We start from the raw sequence: 19,514 nt of genomic DNA on the forward strand, positions 1-19,514 counted from the left end.
CCTGTGGCTCTAAAGGGGGAGGGAAAGGGGTATGACAGCTGGATAATGGAGACTAAAGGCAACCTGAAGTACTCAAAAGGCATTTTTTAAATCTGTCTGGCAATGGTTAACTGCCATTCCAGTGAGTTCTGGCTTAAGGTAGGCAGAATTAGTCTGAGAATTATTAAAACAGATACTGCTCTGTGACAAAGAAGACAATGCAATTATACTCACCTAAATTAATTTTATGTTCAAATTTCCTTAAAGCCTTGTCTGTAGGGGTAGACATTTTTGCTGAATTGCAGCTAGGGGTCTGTCTATTTGCCTGAAACAAAGGATTTTAAGGATATAAATTGTCTTTACTAAATAGCCCTTTTGAAATACACACAGTATCATTGGAAAAGTCAGCTCAAATGTCTACGTCTAGAGCTCTAAAAAGAAAACCAGAAAAGGTGAGGAAACACATATGGATTAACACCAGATTTTACTTAATTCAAGAAAAGAAAATACAAGTGACACATCAGTGAAAACTCAAAAAAATGGCCCAAATTCAGGGGCATTTCTAGTCCTGGAATTGAGCTGCAAATCTCTCATATTAACAAATATCTATCTCTAAAAGGAATGGAAATAGCTGACATAAACAAGAAGAAAAATGAGAGAAAAAATTAGAAGGTAATGAAAAGAGAAAACTTTCCAAGATGATATTTTTCCTTACAGATAGTCTTCTCCAAACACAATCAATATCTGAACATGATTTCACCAACACTGGACAGCATGTACCTCTAACTAAAGGCAAGAATAAATCACCCAGGACAAGTATGGTGAGTCAGACATGATATGCCATAATCAGCACCACTCAAATTTATCTCAACTATTCTGTTATGTTGGTATCAATAAGAAAAAAGAGGTTTTGAACCTCTAGTGTCCAAGTCGAGGGTCAGAAGGATCCTAGTTGTCATATCACATATGCTTTTCATTCTGCACAATGACAGAGTTTCTATGCCAACAGCATACATTCTAAGTAAATTCACTTCTAGCGCCTCCCTCCATCTCCTATGTTTTCGTCTCCTTCACTACTACTCCAAAACATAATCTGTTTCACCCTGGGTGTGACAAGCAGGTATGGTCTTAAAATTAAATAGAAAAGATGGGAAAGATACTCAAAAGCACAAAGGACAAATACCAAAAAGTAAGCAGCATCAGTAAAGATCAGAGTGTGTAATGAAAATTGAGAAACGTAAGGAACAGAAGGAAGACTGCAGTGACAAAGAGAATCCAGCAGTAGAGTTTGAGACAAGGAAATCAAGTGGAACTCTGGCTGCAAAATACGTCCACACGTGGCATGGCAGAGGAACAGACTGAGGGGAAGGGGATTCTCTAGCAGTAATTTCCATTTGCATTTATGCTTAACATAATATCAACAAAGAACAAAGCCTTCAGGTCAGCCCCATTTGCTCTTGGGTACCCTTGATGCTCACAAGATAGCCTTCAACATACCTGTGGATTGCATCCACCAGCAGCACTGTGGTGCTTCGTGAGTCTTCCAACCTCATCATCCCAGTCCCAGTCTTCATCTTCCTCCTCTTCTTCATCATCATCATTGTCATCATCACCATCTTCTTCCCCAGTGTTAACTTCTTCACACATACATGACCGGCAGTTCCCAGTGATCTCACCTTCCTTAGCCGTTTCCGTTTCTTGTGTAAATTCACTTAAAAAAAAAAAATATACATGTTTACATAACTGCAAATGATTGTTACAGTCAGCAAAAATTCAATAAATTTATCCCACCAAATGATTTCACCAGGTTAGCCCTCCATGTGATGCTTCTCACTTTGCCTGTCTTTAAGCAAGCATATATGAGAAAGTCACTGCCTTTAAAGGATGGACTAAATTTAAATTATCTTTTTCACCACATCAGTGCTGCCTCCTAACTTGTTCTGCGGTTACATGTATCTGGATGCCTCTGAGTCCAGTCAGATGAATACACCAGATCAGGCCAGCTGGCTCCTTCACCAGAGGGGAACCGCTCTGCTCGCTGCCACAGCAGATTCCCACCAGACCAGGTATCACACACAATCTCACCGGGGGCAGGCAGCCAACCTGCTGGTAACTCAGGGCACCTACATGGAAAAAGTCAGACCTTAAAAAGAATTGTGGGAGAAATGAAGCCTTCTGACTTACTCGTGTCTTACTGTCTGTAGTACATTGCACGTTTCTACCAGAACAAGCGTGTCCCAAAGCAGATTTTCTGATGACATTTGACATTTAATTAAATGAATCATAAACTAGAAAGAAAAAGGCTTGAGCCTATAACACAAGATTGTTCTTTTTTAAACCACCACTAAATATAAAAAGCGCCGGGCTTCCAGTGCAACAGAAAACCTGTTCTGATTCCAAAGTTAATCAAAGTTATTTCCTGTCCTAATCAACCCCCCGTTCTCTTCCGCGGCTTCAGTTACAATCAAACAACACAAAGATGAGATTGCTTCGACCACCCCGAGCCCGCAGGTGGGTCTGCCCGTTTCAGCAGCGAAGCAGACACCGCAAACGCCTGAGCAGCCGAGCGAGCGCCCACTGCCTTCCCTCACACGTACAGCCTTACCCCGGGCAACATGCCCGTGTGCGTGTGTGTCCCCAAAACCGCTGCCGGGCGGCCTGCGGAACCCGCCCGGCCTCGCCTCACGCCGGCGCAGGGCGCCCCGACAGGCGCGGCCCACCCCCGGCCCCTCGCCGCTGCCTACCCGTCGGAGCAATCCGCATCGTCAAACTGCCCGGGCACGGCCTGGCGCATCGCCACCGCCCGGTAATCCATGCTGGCGGCGGGAAGCGGCCGGGGGCACCGGGTTGTTCCCCCCGCCCCACGCTGAGGGACCGTAAGCACCGTGCGCCGCACAACGGAGGTGGGCGGGACCCGCCTCCGCCCCGCCCGCTTCTCAGGTTCCGGCGCGGGGATTGGCTGCGAGCGCCTGACGTCAGCGTGACCGGCGGCGGGTGTGAGGGGAGGCTGGAAATGGCGGCGGGGTGAGAGGGTCGGTAACCTGCCCAAAGCGGGCAGACACCGCGGAGCTCTGGCAAGCGCCGCGAGGGGGGACCCGGCAGCCACAGCTCTCCTCTGGGGGCACTCACAGCATCCACTGATAAGTAAATAAATAAATACTCACCCGGGGTACGTCTGTATAATATCGCATAATCCAGTCTGAAAATGTTGCGTCTTCAAACTCGCCTTTCTTTACTAGAAGTGACCATTTATGCCACAGATTCGTGGTTGTTTTCCCTAAAACACTAGTGTCGTCTGTAATAGATATGAATAGAGTTTTATTTAATATACTCCGAACTGTTAAATTCCAATCTTTATTTTAATAAAGCTCCATTTGAGGCCAGAGGAATTCCACGTTTTCAAGCCTCACTGGAAGCATCCTAGGTCACTGTAACACCCCTTACACTGAACGATGTGCTGATCTATTTATATACCAATATAATATAGGATTAAGAAAATAAAAGCGAGCGCTACACTTCCGCTATCTGGCACATAATGGTAAAATTTTAAAATGCAGTCTTTTTTTTTGTTTTTTGTAGATGTTTCCCCATTATCCAAGTGGTTTATGTAAAGGCTAGCAAAAATCTGCAGTTGTGCAGAAAACAGGGATGCTTGTACAGAGAAGCCTTTTAAAAAGACTGAATGGAATAGATGTCACTTCAATCAGCAACACTTCTGTAAAGTCAGCCCATTGGGAGGCTCTCAATATGGAAAGCAACGAGCCACTTTCTGACACGTCTAAAGCTACAGCTTTACTTCAGACTGTCTTTGAGTTCTGCCACTTCAGCTTCTGACACTAGAGCACCTGGAACCTAAATACCCCTTTTCTCCTTCATATAAAAGTGGGCATCTTGAGTCAAATATTCTCTTTCCGTAGCAAAGTGCCAGCTGATAAGGCACAAAAGAGTACAGTGTCAGTACGAAGCAGCAGTACAACTGCTTCCCAAAGAACTTTTTAACCTACAAGACCTAACTGCACGAGGAGGTAGTGCTGCTCTGCTTGGACACCGCCGGCTTCAGCCAGAGGAGAGAGGGAGCACTGCTGGAGGGCCCTCCTGCTGCTCAGCCGCTGCGATACCCAGGTCAATTCCCCGCCGTGTCACAAGGGAGGACTGGAAGGGGAAAGGTTGATTCCATATGAAAACAAACTGCTCTGTTATTTCTTATGAATTACCTGGAAGTTCCCATCGTGCTGGACATCAGACAAATGCTGAGCAAAAACGGGAGCCCCTACGCTGAGGAACTCAGTGCCAAGTGACCTCTCTGAAAGTGGACGCGATGCTACGTATGGCATTCTTTATTTAGCTGTGAATGAATGCAGCGGAAGCAGTGCAGGGCTCGCCTCTGGTTTGGGGACAGGCACGGCTTGAGCCAGTGGCCCTGTCACACACCAAGACACACAGTCATCAAGCTTAGTTCCAGTTGCTGCCCTGCCAGCATGCCTTGCTGTCACCTGGTTGGAGTAGCCACCAGTTTTGGGAGGCAAGAGCTGTCTTTGCGCAGACCTGCTCTGTGCTCTTTCTCCCAACATACGGCCACCAGCACCAGAAACTGGATTAAGACCACCTGTTTACCAGTCTTTTTCCTAGAACCAGCTGTTGGAGGACTCTTAATCCATAGGGGTGAAGCTGCAGAGAATGTGCTATCCTACAGATTCATTTCACTGTCTAATAAATTATTCAGTGCTCTTAAGTAAAAATACTCATTTATTGTAATGACAGGGAATTGTTTGAGACAAAACACTGCCGGAGGATTCCCACATTCATATTTATGATTTCTTTGCTCCAGGCTTCCACATAACTTCCACTACAGCCATAGATTGCATCATGTTTTGTTTTTTTCCCAGGCTTTAAGAACTCATCTGGAAATGGACTCAAACTGTTCTACAAATGATTCAACTGCAAAAGGGTTAAGCAAAACAGGCCACTAGGTAATAGTGGTACCTTCAGAAGGAGGATCTCCTATGTTACAAAGCGCTAGACTCGCTTTTGATTCTTGGTCCAGATCTATCACAGGCTGAACTGCAGCATGGCCTTTGGTAACTCCCTCCGTGCAACTCTCAGGGATGTAGTTTCTCATTTCCAAAATAGAAATGTTTCTTGTGTTCACACAATAGGACATGAAGATAAATGCATTAGCATTTAGAAGGCAATTAGAGAGGAGAGGAAGCTCATATAATTATGTAGATAGACTGCATCAGGCAAATATAATTAAGTGATCTGAAGGATGGAGTCAGGCAATCATAGCCCACAGTTATTCCACCTCACCTGGACACAAAGTAGGAAGATACCATCCTTTGCCTTTAATCTCTCTGAAGAGGTAACTTATTTTTAGCATTTACCTTCAGGTTCACACTGAAGGAAAATAGGGACTTCAGGTTCTCCACTGCTTACTGAGCACAGTGCAGGTTAGCAGGAGGGAAGTGGAGAAGCAGCATTATGGTTCCATGTGCCAGCCACCATACAACAGGGCATGTGAAAAGAGGTGACAGGTTTACCAGTCAGCATTCCTGGGAGTACAGACCTCTGTCAGCCTATGTATTCAGCTTGCACCACTGTAGCTCCGTGGTCCTCCTCACACAAGACTGTCCTTGGAAAACTATTGCCTCCCTTACTCTGCCTATGACTTCATTGTTAGCTTTCCTGAAAATTAAGAGTCACAATGTTTGCTCACACTTAGAGATGCACAAGTCTGCACTTAACGCTGCATGTTATATAAGACAGAGATATATTCTGGTTGACACCGAAGCTGGGAAACTGGGTACAGAGACTGTACTCAGAATCTCTGTGAGTCTTGCTCCTTCCTGGGAAAAGCAACTTGAGAGGACCAGTAACCCTTTGTATTTGCAAGATGAAATGTAGAACCCAAAGGGAAGAAAAGACACAGACTGCCAGCTTTGTGAAGGAATCGGCGTTTCTGAGCCTGTCTTAGAAAATCTGACATGCAGTATGTTCCTGCTGGTGACATCAAACATGAGAGGGACTTCAACTGCCACGTGCTAGGATGAGTTACAATGGCATTTTTTCTATCACACACCCCTCCCCTACCAAATAAGCCAGGGCAGTACTTTGTAGTTTACAGACAGTGCTGTCTCACAGATCTTGAGCTGATGCAAAGCCTGTTGAAATCAACAGACTTCACCAGATTTTGAGGACAGCTGCTTATGCCTTACTGGCATGTCATGAGTGAAAGACAGGAACAATAGGGATTATACAGAGCATGGAGAGACATAGGAAGGGGAAAAAGAAAGCATATGGTCAAGAAACTGTTAAAATTAGATGGTTCACATAAAAAGCTATCTAAAATAGAAAACTCTATGTCCTGAACAGTGATCATACAGAGAAGAAATATAAGGTCAGCATTCAGTTTACTTACATGTAGCTTTAGAAGTAAGCTGCTGCTACATTCCCCTTCTACTCTGTGAGCATAATGAAGAGTGAAGTACTTCCCTAGCAGCTGAGTCCCTCTTTCTTGCCCACGATCACAGTAAGCTGTCACAACACATAGAGCACAAGTAGTTGTGAGGAGCTACACACACCCATCAAAGCAGATGGCCTTTTCTTGAGATACGGCCCCAGCTGGTTCAGCTGAGCTCAGGCTCTCCAACTTCACTGCAACTACAGTAACTTATATCAAAGACTGATAGCAAGCAAGTTCATGTGACTGTTAGAAAAAATTGTTCATGCTGTCTTGGACATTAAGAGAAATTCTGCTGTACATTTTGCAGTCCCTTTACTTTAACTCTGTACAGCAGCACAGCAGGAGGCCAAGATCGCCTACATCTCATGCAGTATAATTGATACTCCAATATTGCAGGTTATATTCCGACTTTATACATACATTGGAAGAGGCACACATATATAGGAAAGAGACATCAGGTAATACAGTACTTGAGCGCTGCTGTGAACATTCATGTAGCTGCATCATGTTTTGGCTAGGTGCCTCCTGATCAAAAATGATACATGCTGAGGAGGCAAATGATTCATGTGTTAAGTTCCAAGCAAAGTACCTCTCCTCCACAGCTATGTTATTTCCATGAGTATTCTTTGAGAACATTGTAAGAAAATTCTTTTTTTGATTCTACATAAATTTTCAAGATACGTCTCAGAAAACACTTGAGTCGCTAAGTCATAGAGACACTTGCAATAGAAGCAGTGTACCTTTCTGCATAGCCAACTAGAAGGAATCTTCAGGTGTGGACACATTTTTGCCAGAGGAAGAATCCATAGTCAAAGAAGAACCATCACATCAAAGGAGAATGCTGAGCAGGTGAGATGAAAAGAGATGGAAGAGACACTATTAAAAAAGAACTCCAGGAATCTAGGAGGGAAAAGGTTTCACTGCCAGAACAATTACCAGTTAAGCCCCTTATAGTTCCTCATGAAAAGCCATTTGTAGAAATGGGGGAATCACTACTAGATTGCATTTTTAAAGAATCCCCCACAAAATACCTGTCTTATTTTCTCACTCAATCCCATGGCTCTCTATTCAAGATATAGCCAGGTTTTGGTACTGAGAACCAGTTTTCTGGAGAGGATAATTTGAACTTGGCTAGCAAAACTCCCAGTCCGCAAGAAGTCATGGTAAGATTTTATGCTGCTTGAATGGAGGCTTGAATGATAAAAATACCTTTCTCTGATAAAGCTAGTGGTAGTGCTTTAAGTGACACGTATATTGCAATATTGTATATGTGAGTGCTGGGCCTCCCAGATGTATAATATCAAAGTGTTAAGAGTATCAAATGCAGGTGCTGGAGTTGCACCTTGAATTAACTAAGTTCTGAATGTAGGGGGCAGCGTACTTTTACTGAAGTTCCCATTCAGATTACAAATTATTAAAATTTTAAATTTTAATTAATTTTTAAATTAAATTGTGTTTAATTATAATTATTACAAATTACAATCTTTTGGTAGGGAGCCACTGGACAAAAGATAGACCCTCCAAAAAACTGGAGAGGGAGCAACAGTAGCATATCATCTGATTCTTTGCATGAGAACATTGTGTATATACCAGGTGTGATACAAACAGAGAAGCGAAAAGATGTATAAAGAACAGTGTAATACAGTACAACAAAGGAGGAAGTACTGAGAGACAGTTTCCACCAGAATCAGTGAGCTGCTGTTTCCTATATACTGTTTTCTAATTTTTTCAGTTACAGATAGTGTAAGAATAAAATTAAAACTAAACATTTTTAAATGCTGGATCAAACTCTACTCCTGTTTTATTACAGTATCTAGGAAGTTCAGTAAGAAGATCATATGGACTGTTACATAAGGTACTATAAAATATTCTGACCATCCCACTCCTTTCAACAGACTAATTCAGTAGCATTTCGAGCATATTTTTTTGACTTCTACCTCTGCTTCCAGTGAGTAAGATCTCCTTTTTATTAGCCTTCTCAAAATTCAGTAAATAACATTTTTCTTCATTTTCTACAATCAAGTTGTTTGGCCAAGTTTAAAGTAAATTTCTTGGGTTTTTAAATTCTTGCATTAATGTCAAAGATTACTGTAAATTAGGCCAAAATCTGACAAATGACACTAGACTTTTCACTCCACTGGAGCTTGATGCAGGTGCAAGGACTGTAGGCATTGTAGAAGGGTGGGCTCCTTCAGCTTCATCATTTCATAATGCTGGTCCACATTGATTTATCTTCACGGATGGGAAATTCCCACTGAAGTTAGTGAAAAAATAGTTTGCATAAATTGAAGAGAGGGTGTGACCTCTTGTTTTGCAATATAAGAATGACACAACCCTACTAGCACTGTGACAGGATGGGGGAAGCTTACTCAAATTTATCCTTTCCGCCTTCTCTGAAGAGATTATTGTCAAGCCATGTGACCTCTCATTTTTCTAATTAGTTGATGTCAGAATGTGGTTGCCTTCCTAGGAAATGTTGAAAGCTGATAAGCACTTTTTACTCCAGCATTCCAATATATCGCTCACAAAGAAGAATATAAGCAAGGAGACAGAAGCAATAAAGGGATTCTACCCACTTACAGAACAGGAAGCCCCTGCCCAAGCCCTTATGAAGCATCCTCAGATATGTGCGGAACAAAATATTCCAATTACCATTTGGAAAAATTATAATTTCAGGAGACAGTTACAAATTTTAGAGGGGTCATGAGGGAGCTAGAGCAGACTCAGCAAGAATAAACCCAAATCACAGATCTTCACTGTGACAACATGGTTTTGGTGAAGGTCAGATAGGGGAAAACTACTGCTTAACAAAGGGCATTTAGGTCTAGATGATGTGACTAAGAGGATGAAGATTATTGATTCTTATTATGAAACCATTTCTCTGAAGACCAATTTTAAAGAGTTAAAACCAAAAACTGTCCAGCAACAGCATTTGGGGGAAAAACTAAACAAGTTAAAGAAGGATACTGAAGGACAAAGTAAAACAAAAGGCAAATTTACAAAGGAGAAAAATTAAGCTAGGGGATAGCTGAAAGTCATGCAGGAAACTTTATTTAGTGCTATCAAATGTCTTGAGGATGCTGAGACTGAAAAAAAAAAAAAAGCCCTTCTGAAACATGTAGAAATGTGGAAGAACTTAAATCTGCATATCATTTCCTTCAAATAAATCATGAGGCAGAAGTGAAGACCAAGTTTAGGGGACAGTGCTTGAAGGTGGATCATACCATATGCAAGAAAGACAAAAAGATATGGGGACTGCAGCATCTCAGAAAAAAGGCAGAAACATGAGGCCAAGGCTGTAACTTCAGCCCTTCATGTGCTAAGGGAAGAAAAGGAGAATACACAGAAATGGCTCCTATCCTTGCAAACAAAATTTCAGGGAGAAAAGGATGGCAGGTTGGCAGAAAGTCAACAACTGTGATCCAAATATAACAAGCTGCCTGCTCAGCTTTGAATTGCAAGAACAATTTGAAAACAAACAAGCCGAGATAAAGACAATGCAACAAGAGATTTGTGAATTCAGAAGAGAGAACTGAACACTGCAGCACAGAGGGTGAAAGACCAAGAACAAAACCGCATCCTGCAGCTTGAAACTGCCAGATGGAAAAAAGAGATATGAAAAAGTCAGAGAATCACAGACAGCTAAGGTGTAATTCAGACTGATACAACACTGTAAGCATCATAAGTATCTGTAATGAATAGAGTTCCTAGTTGCCATGTACAACAGTTTCCCTTCCCTTATCAGTACAAACTTCCACAGACTCAAGCTGCGGGTTCTGACCAAGAATTTGAGAACCAGGAAAGTATATAAACTTGTGTTTCTCTTCCAGAACATTAAAGTTAAGAGCACTCCTTCTCTTAAATCCTTTACTGGACTTGAGTCCCAGTGTGGCATTTTGTCTTATACAGATATTATGCAATCATCTAATTTCAAGTAGTGATCAAACACTTTGCAATTTATTGAATGAGGGAATAAAAAGTTATGAAAATCGCCTTTTGCTTCTTTGAGGGGAAAAGGAATGGAAGGATCAGAACTTAAATGTTCCAAAGTTTGACACCTTATGTCTTTCTTCAGCTTTGCAGACGCTTCTAGATAAAGTTTTCAGAAAATCACAGAATGGTTTGTGTTGGAAGGGACCTTTAAAAAATCGTCTAGTCTTGTCTGTATCTTCCCTGAGCTGGGAAGGTTGAAGCCGGGACGCAGCGTTCTAGATGCACTGTAACACTGATTAGAGAAATGATGGTCACTCACCTTGATCTTCTGGCTCTGCTCCTCTCGATACAGCCCAGGATGCTCTTGGCCTTTTTTCCTGCCAGGGCACACTGCTGGCTCATGGCAGCTTCGCACCTACAAGGGCCCACCCAAGTTCTTCTCAGCAGAAGCTTCTCCCTGGCAAGTCAATCCCCAGCCTGTCTGTTGATGGGGCTGCTCCTTTCCTGGTGCAGGACTGTCTCTCTTGAATTTCCTAAGGCTCCTGTTGCCTCATTCCTGCAGCTTGCCTAGGTCCCTCTGGGTGGCAGCCCTGCACTCAAGCTTATCTGCTACACCCATACCACCACCCGATGTCACGCCATCTGAAAACCCTAAAAGCCCCCTCCAAATCATTGATAAAATTATTAAATTGGACAGGTCCTGTGACAAATCTCTGCAGCATTCTCCTTGTTACTGGCACCCAGCTGGAATACGAGGCTCCTGAGAGCCAGCAGATTACTGCTGAGCTGATAATGACTGCTGGCTAGACAACAGAGGTTAGCCACATCCCATTAATAAACCCCCATACCCTCACCAGTTCAGGAACCTAGGGGCAGGGGTCACTTCAGATGCAGAAGCCTGTAGGGCCGCGATATGCTTTTGTAGCCTGGTTGCAGTCTTCAGCGAGGATCTGGAGATTTACCAGGAACTATCAGGGGACTCTGAGGGCAAGGTCCCAGTGTACTCAGTTCAGGGCCCAAGAAAGCCCAAGCTAACCATCAGGGAGCACACAGCAGGAATGGGGCCAATCCACAGGGGAAAATGGGCCAGAAGCTGAGGGTGACCCCAGCACAGGCAGTTGTCCCACCAACCATGGCACAGAACCACAGTACCTGGGTGAGGCAGTGGCAGGAACAGGTTCTGCCAGGAGTCCCAGTGACTCTGGAAGTTCTCAGCCTCTGAAAAGTCACCATCTCTTTGTCTTGGTTTGGGCTGAAACAGAGTTAGTACTCCTTTTCAGGGACTAGATGAGTGCTGTGTTTTGGATTTAGCTTTGGGTTTGGTATGAGAAGAACGCTGATAGCACACTGATGTTTTCAGCTGCTACCGAGACTTCAAGGACTCTCCGACTCCTCATGTCCTGCCCGTGCGCAAGGGCACAGGGAGCAGGGAGGGAGAACAGACAGAGCACCAGACCCTAATTGGCCAGTGAAATATTCCATATCATGGAACGTCATGCTCACTATATAGAGGAGGGGTGGTTGGGAAGGAGCTCTCTCGCTTCCGGGATTGCAATTGCGGGATCTTGGTATCTCGGGGTTGCTCGGCAGGAACGGGCTGGGAATTGGTTAGCGGGTGGTGAGCAATTACGCTGTACATTGCCTGTTTATATATTTCTTTTTTTTTTTTTCCCTATCATCGTCATTGTTTTAGTTTTATTGCCATTATTAAACTGTTTCTATCTCAGCAAGCAAGTCTCCCTTCACCCCTCTACTTCCCTCCCCCATTCCCAGGTGGGGAGGGGGAAGGGAGGGTGACCAGCTGCGGGGGTTGGTTGCCAACCAGGCCCAAACCACGACACTCCTCCAGCTGACAATCCACATATCACTGTGTCATAATGCTTGATAACACTCCTGGTGCATCTGACAAAGGTTAGATACATTATTTTACCACTTAATTTCTTAGATCAATTATTGATTTGATATGCTACATTTTTATATAAATTGTGTGAAAAATAGAGTCATGACAAAATAAAAAAAAACAATGAAACGCAGCATGGTTGAGTTTAGTTGCAAAACTGGATAGGTAATAAAACAAGAGCTTGATTCTTATAGGTAAAAGAAACTTTTTTTTTTTTTTTCCTTGTTCAAAGAGCTTTGCTCCTTCACTGAGCAGGGAAAGAAAACTGTGTTCAGACTCAGAACATAGTGTTTAAATCTGAATATACTCATAACAGTACATTTTCCCATTTTTGTCTTAGTTCACTTCCCATAGCATAAAGTGTAATGTCTAACAAGGAATTAAATCTTCAGTTCCCCCCCTTTTTTCTCTCTAACATTGACAAGTCTACCATAGCCTTGGATGCCTTGTTTATTGATTACTCCATATGTAATTATGTGTACATATTCTCTTACTGGTTATATTTTATTTTCCTATTCTACAGACTTTAGGTTTAGAATATAATTTTTCTTTCACCATATACGACATATGACACTGGCCTGCTCTTAGATTCTTCTCCCTTACTAACATTACTTAACACATCTTAATAGAGGCTCGGGCCTCAAACTCACACACACTGTGTTAGGTTTCATAATATATTCTTTATTTTAATACTCAAAAAGCAAATATATTAAATAAATACAATCTAAATTACCTGATCGTACGTGTTCAGAATCTTCCTAGCATGTCTCTTTGACATGTGTTATAGCTTGTCTTGGTCAAGGCACCACTATTACCCTTCAGTTAACTCTGAGGAAAGGCAGTGATGAACCTTGGGCTAAATTCTGGTTCTCTGTCTGTTCAAACACTGCTAGTTTTCCCCCACTGTTACACTCGCTAGGATACAGATCATCATTCTATCACTGAACATATCACAAAGAATGAAACTATTATTGAACTGCAAGAAAAAATGAAGAACCTTACTGTTGAAAAGAAAACCTTAAAGAAAAAGGTAGGTCTTTTCTGAATGCTTGAGTCTGGCTGATTAAGAAAGGTTCTGTGGTACAAGAACATAGGAATCTTAGTAATGCTTTTTACTGAACTAATTATGAAAGCCATTTGATTCACAGTGTTTCCCTCACACTTTACATGTGCCTCCCAGTAAAGGAAGTTTAATCAAAATCAAATAAGCAATAATTTGAAGAGTATGTCCAGTAAACACATAATTATACCCATTATTACACACACTATCATATTAGTTTTCTATCATTATAATGCCTATTGAGATTTAATCAACAGATTTCTAGGTCACTTTGGAAATTATTCAGAAAAAAAAAGCACCCTTCATCTACGATACCAGGTGTTACATCCTTCTATTAGTCACTTCTAGAACAAACCAAACTGTTGCCATTACAGCATAAGCTAATACCAGTCAAATTACTTGCACTATTTACTCTGTAACATACACTTCATTGGGAAGATCAAGAACGGAGTCAAGAAATGTTTCCAGCGATTCTAATGAATGAGGAGCGCAGCATGCCTAAGGATGTACAGTAGTCTGTGTGCAGTATCAGTGTATGCCAATCCTTTAGGAGATACTTGCACTCAGAGAGTGAAGAGAGAGTAATTATGTGAACTGAACCTACAGCTTCTTTACTTTGCAGGTTTTACCTTCTCCAGGCAAGCCCAGGAGCTGCTGTTCCTTACCTCTCACGAAGGGAGAACGTCTAATAAAAAGGTTCGGTTGATTTGTAACTTATTCTATAGGCTTATCTCTCGGTCCAACTAGATCAAATCTAACAGAGAAAAGCCCAAGCAAGTTGAAGATAACAATGTACAGACTGAAAGGCATGATACAAAGATCAGCACAGCTGGTTACATTTGATAGCTGTGATTCTATAGCTAAAAGAATGTTTAAAACCACATACAACAAAGAGGCTCTACATAGAATGTATAAAGCATTACTTCCAGCTTGGAGTTTATCACTGGCAAGCTGTTCTTAAAAGTTGCTAGTGCAATTGCTAGTTTTTGGAAGACAATGTATATATAAACTACAGCCAAGTCTCAAGCTTTTATTACCATGAACGTTTAGTTACAAAGCACATGAAAAACGTAGCAATCACAGGACAGTTAATGAAATGAAAACTTTCCAAGGCCAAGCTGATGAGTTCATTATTCACAATGATAAACATCAGAGGTTGTCTGCATGTACTGAGTACTGCTAACAAATATTACTGTGTCCCTTACCCCTCTTGCTCCTTGCTATTCTGTGTTCATATAGAGTGTATACAATGGACTCTGGAAGGCAATTAGGGCCCTGCGGTGCATTTACATCCTAGAAATAAATACATAATACAAGAGGTGCAAGCCTCCTTAGCTTTCTAGTTGAGTACTTGCTACTAGCTCCTGGCTAGACAGCCACTCGAGCTCCTTTGGGAGGGATGCAGGAGTGCACACAGTCACTAAAATGTGTGTATGTTGCCCTACACCTTGTTACACAAACACAGCAGAAGGATATGTTTGCACTGAAGCACCACAGGACGGCTGAACCCTGCCAGCAGCTCTTAGGATCTCATTAGCCTGCTAACTTGTCTAGGAGAGATGTCCTCATTCCCTCTTCCTCGTCCGCTTCAAAGGCTTATGCCTCATCAACACACCCATTCTTCTTATTATATAAACCTTCTGGAGATGAAGAACTGTATAGACATAATAGGGTTCAGAACTGGACTCGTTTTCTTTGCAGCAGATATCCTGCTTTCAGGACTGTAATGTAATACAATCAAAAAAAGTAAAGTGTGCATAAAGAAACTTGAAATGTCAGAAAAAAAAAAAATACCAATGGACATTTGTCCCATTTTACTTCTGATGCAAGAAAGACACATGGGATCTCTTGCTGAACTGTGGGAAGGTGATCTGCAGCCTCCCACCTCAGAGTTTGCCACTAGTGACCAACATCCATGCCTGTGTAAACCCTCCAGAACAGCCAGCAGTCCTGACCCGTGACAGTTTGCTATGTAGAACTGCACCACTGCCACTCCTGAATTCTTCCACTCTACAAAGTCCAAATTACCTAAAAGGGAATGCTGGTATGTTAAGCCACTGTGCCTCCTAGGCTCTCATACAAGCAAACCCTCACACCTACCAATTTGTTTTGCATTCAGAAATGTGAATTTAATTTGTAATCTTGAAGTTGACCTCTCTGGCACTTCCAGCTAGGTTTCAACCGATATATAAGGATTAGTAGATAAACATAATTAAATGGGAATGATGAATCTTTAGTACCACCAAAACCACAAACTCACTTTGACTCTCAGGCTAAATTTTCTTACAGAATTTAAAAATTATGCACATACTATTTATTTCTTATAGACAGTAATTTATCAGTTAATTAAGCCATTTAACTGTGACTCAAAAGATTTTTATCATTTCCTTGAAGACTTAGGATAGTCTATAAGGTTCTCTTTTTACTAGTGTCTCACAACTAAAACACTTAGATGCAATTGAGGAATTCATCAGAAGTCAGGACTCTCCAACTTTGTACCTTTCTAATTTTACAGTGTATCACGCTTTTCTTTGGTGAGAAAGATTAGACTTAGAAATTCCATGTCCACAATGACATAAATCTACTAAGACAGCCAGGCTATCACTGACTTAGTAGCAAGAATTAATTTATACTGTAGAATAAAAATAGCTTTTTATCTTTTGGTGTCAACAACTTTGTTTCTGCTCTTCATGCAGAGGCAAGATCAAAAATCTGGTGGCTAAAAATAATCCGTATATATTGCAAAACCATCACCCCAAACTTCAAACAATGTTACAATGAGTCTTAAACTGGACTTGAACTGGGTCAAAGGGAGCTCCAAAGTTCCTTTCCTGTTGTCATCACAGGGAGCATATGGAATTCATAAATCTGATTAAGCACTCATGGTTAGCAATGACAAATTTATCTAGATTATTAGATTTTTCAGTTGATTTTTTTTTTCCATTTCTCAAAAAATATCTAATTATTTAGTCAAGCTTGGGAAACACATGATTCCTCCAGGTATTTGTATCAGGCAGATCTCCAGAGAAGTATCCCTCTCTGTTTTTTTTCCAATAAAATAAGGAATCTGTGTGTCTGAGAATTTTGCTGCAGTAGGGTAACTAAAATTCCTTCCTGGAAAAAAACTTGGAAAGCACTGACCTTCAAAGAACCCCCACAATTCAGGTAAAAATCTAGCAGATCTCATTAAGAGCTCCTGTGAGCACTGTTTTGTCTCCTCTACTACCACCCAGCTGGGAGCAGCCAACAGGACCCCCAGGGCTGAGGCTTCCAATGTGAGTACTTTCTGCCTGCACCAATTTCAAATAAATGAATCCCCCAGAGTGGTGAGAGAGAATAACAACAGCTTGATAGGTCCAAGTGAGAGATTCTCATTGGAACCATTAATAACTGCCACGGTTATTAATATAACTGTTTGTCATTTTGAAAAGTACTATAGAAATTAATGGGAAAACATCTCAGAATTCCATATCCATAGAATTACTTCTCTGAACTACAAAGAGTAATGAAGAGATAATCCTTGATACAATTCTCTCAACATACAGGATTATCTCGTCCGATTTCAGCAGGCACTACAAACTACAGAAGAGTACAAAATCACCAACTAATTTTACATCTGTTGACACCTTCTGAAAAGCAGAAAAATTGGTTGTATCTGTGAGCCCATGAGAAGTACTAAGAAAACCAATGAGCTACCTTTCCAGTGTGCACTGGACTAGGGGGGTTACTCTTCAAAACTATTGTATTGACCTGAATCTGAAGAGAATGGGGAAGTAGTGCAGTTCTTGGCATGTGGTGGCACTGCAAGGTATGAGCAGTTATAGCAAAGTCCAGAGAAAAACAACTGAGCAAAAGAAAAATTAATTTTGCTAGCATGCAAAATTTCAGGAAAAACTAGGGAGCAAGTGAGAAAGTGAACCTCCTGATTTTACCAACAAAATTTCACTCTACATTGCAACCAAGATGGCTGTCCTGGTCACATTACATTTCAGCCAGCTTTTTCCTGAGACAACCTAGCACACCAGCCAAAACTGAAATAGGAAGCAGACCACAGGTTAGGACTGTAAACCACTGCTCCTAACAGCACTTTGCTGAATCCATTTCTCACAGAAGCCACTGAGTAAATGCTGAAGAGAGTCAGTTCAACAGATTCTTAAAACACTTTGCCATGACTAAAACAAGTAGTAATGCAGAAATAAGAAGTTTCTCTATGTGTACCCAAATAACTATTTGCCTTTTGCCGATATCTTAGAAAGACACACACATCTGGGAGAATTGTTTAAAAAGTTCAAAATGGAAACTGAAAACGTGAGGTAAACTTTACTTATAGTCCACAGACATTAAGAATGCTCACTCTTTTTGTAATACATGTTATGAAACTGAAGACATTTTTCCTAATAATAGTTTTACCTGTAATTTCTAACTGAAAAACTTTTTTAACTGCAAGGACACAATGCTTGTACATAACTGTGACCACATGCTGAATACCCATGGGCAATGTGAACTCCAGGTGAACTCCAGTTTTCTCAGAATTAGTATCCAACATAAGAGATGTCAAATCTAAAAGTAACAATGGCAATTATTGTCAACACTTATTGCGTTATGTCTGTGAATACACACAGAGAGCAGACTGTGAAAAAAAAAAAAAATCTCTGCAGCATGCTTCAGTCTTTTCTTTCAGATTATAAATTGTTCAATATGGGTTGAGTACTTAGCACAAAAGAGCTGCAGCCTAACAGGCTTTTAGGTACAGATGTAATATTGCAGTCAGTCTGGCCTTTACATTTTGCTAAAGCTAGTGAACGTATCTCATTTATTTTCACACAAACTTTTAATTAACACATTTCTGTGCCATCGCCACATGCAAATTCAGTAAGAGCACCACACAGGTTAATTAGTAACATCAGGATCAGTTAACTCAGATGGAAAAGCAGCATATAAAGTACATAGTCACTGCTTAGAAGACACCATGCTTCAGATCCTATGGTGCTAAATAGAAAGACTCCTACAGCGCTAAATAGAACACCTTCTATGGCTCCTCTTGTATTTTCCCCCAGTGAAAAATTTGGTTGCTTTTCCAAAAAAAAAAAAAACCCAAACAAACAAACAAAAAACCCACAAACCAATCAAACCATGACTAGGTTAAGTTAAACATGTTTGGCCAACGATTATTATGTTAAACAAATTTAAAGACCTTTGCAGAAGAAGTGGTATTATGCCATGGGGTGGATATTATCTGACTAGAAATACTTTTATTGGTATCAATGGATGTTCTTCAGTTTTCATAATTACGCTTCATCTTCAGTCAGTAACATTTTCAGCATGTTAAAATATGATTAAGACAAAAGTTAGATAGAAAGGTAACTTTTGATAATTTTTTGGGGTGTAATTTGCAGGTTCAGAATCAAATTAATTAAAGTAGTGTGGAAAATGGAAGACTCGAGACTATTTACCATTGCCATCACAGCAAGCTACATACATACAAATGACAAAGTTACCACAAAATATGGAATGTAATTTAACATTACTCGTGTTTCATTGTACCCTGTATGTAAATCGCTAAATTAGGCATACGAGAAAAGAGAAAGCTTGGGGGCTGTTTTCGGCCGTGGTATGTTCGCTTGTGTTGGTTGCAGGATGTGGGAAGGCTTTCTATCTTAATACTCATTAAGTTCCGTTTAACAAAAGATCCAGTGAGATAAAGGTAACACCATCGCTTTCATATACATTGCCTATCGCGCTTTGGGCAATTTTTTCAATTAAACCATCGAATAGATGACTCAAAACCGGTTATTCTAAAGCAATGCGGGATTGGGAGATTTTGGTAACACCTCTGCGTCAGTAATACGCTTTATCATTGGCTCCTTCCAGAGGCACGTTAGTCTACTGTGAAAACAACTAAACAAACCCTCACCCGTCGGATTTATTCTTCCCTCAGAGTACGTGAAGGAAAACAAACACGACCGGCTTCCCCAAACGCGAGAAGCTGAGGCCGCAGCCCCTCACTGCCGCCGGCAGAGACGCCCTTACCCCGTCCACCCGTAACAGCCACAACAGCCTCCTCAGAACACACGCAGCGTTTCCCATGGGGAAAGTTCCTGTCGCCCCACTCGTGCTTTAAAGCAGCGCCGTGTGCCGGCAGCGCTGAGGGCAAATGCCACGGGGGGGGTTGCGCATGCGCG

The 19,514-nt window shown here is 41.5% G+C and overlaps 1 protein-coding gene across 4 annotated transcripts in view; it reads right to left on the reverse strand.

Moving 5' to 3' along the window:
- RIOK1 (RIO kinase 1) overlaps window positions 1–19,489 on the reverse strand; it is a 33,292-nt gene extending 13,803 nt beyond the window's left edge. Inside the window, exons 1-6 of one of the 4 annotated variants that reach the window (XM_032991974.2) lie at window positions 19,363–19,489; window positions 7,180–7,280; window positions 6,395–6,510; window positions 3,144–3,274; window positions 1,477–1,690; window positions 214–304 (exon numbers count right to left, since the gene is read on the reverse strand). In XM_032991974.2, the coding sequence (XP_032847865.2) occupies window positions 214–304; window positions 1,477–1,626 (241 nt within the window). In that variant the 5' untranslated portion in view covers window positions 1,627–1,690; window positions 3,144–3,274; window positions 6,395–6,510; window positions 7,180–7,280; window positions 19,363–19,489. Of the gene's footprint in view, window positions 1–213; window positions 305–1,476; window positions 1,691–2,723; window positions 3,101–3,143; window positions 3,275–6,394; window positions 6,511–7,179; window positions 7,281–19,362 lie in introns of those variants that run through there. The other 3 variants (XM_032991975.2, XM_032991976.2, XM_032991973.2) reach the window with 3 other exon arrangements.
- Window positions 19,490–19,514: the final 25 nt, after the last annotated feature.

Source organism: Tyto alba, unplaced genomic scaffold (genome assembly GCF_018691265.1).
Source record: "Tyto alba isolate M040663 unplaced genomic scaffold, T.alba_DEE_v4.0 Super-Scaffold_48, whole genome shotgun sequence".
In the NCBI taxonomy this organism is placed as follows: domain Eukaryota; kingdom Metazoa; phylum Chordata; class Aves; order Strigiformes; family Tytonidae; genus Tyto; species Tyto alba.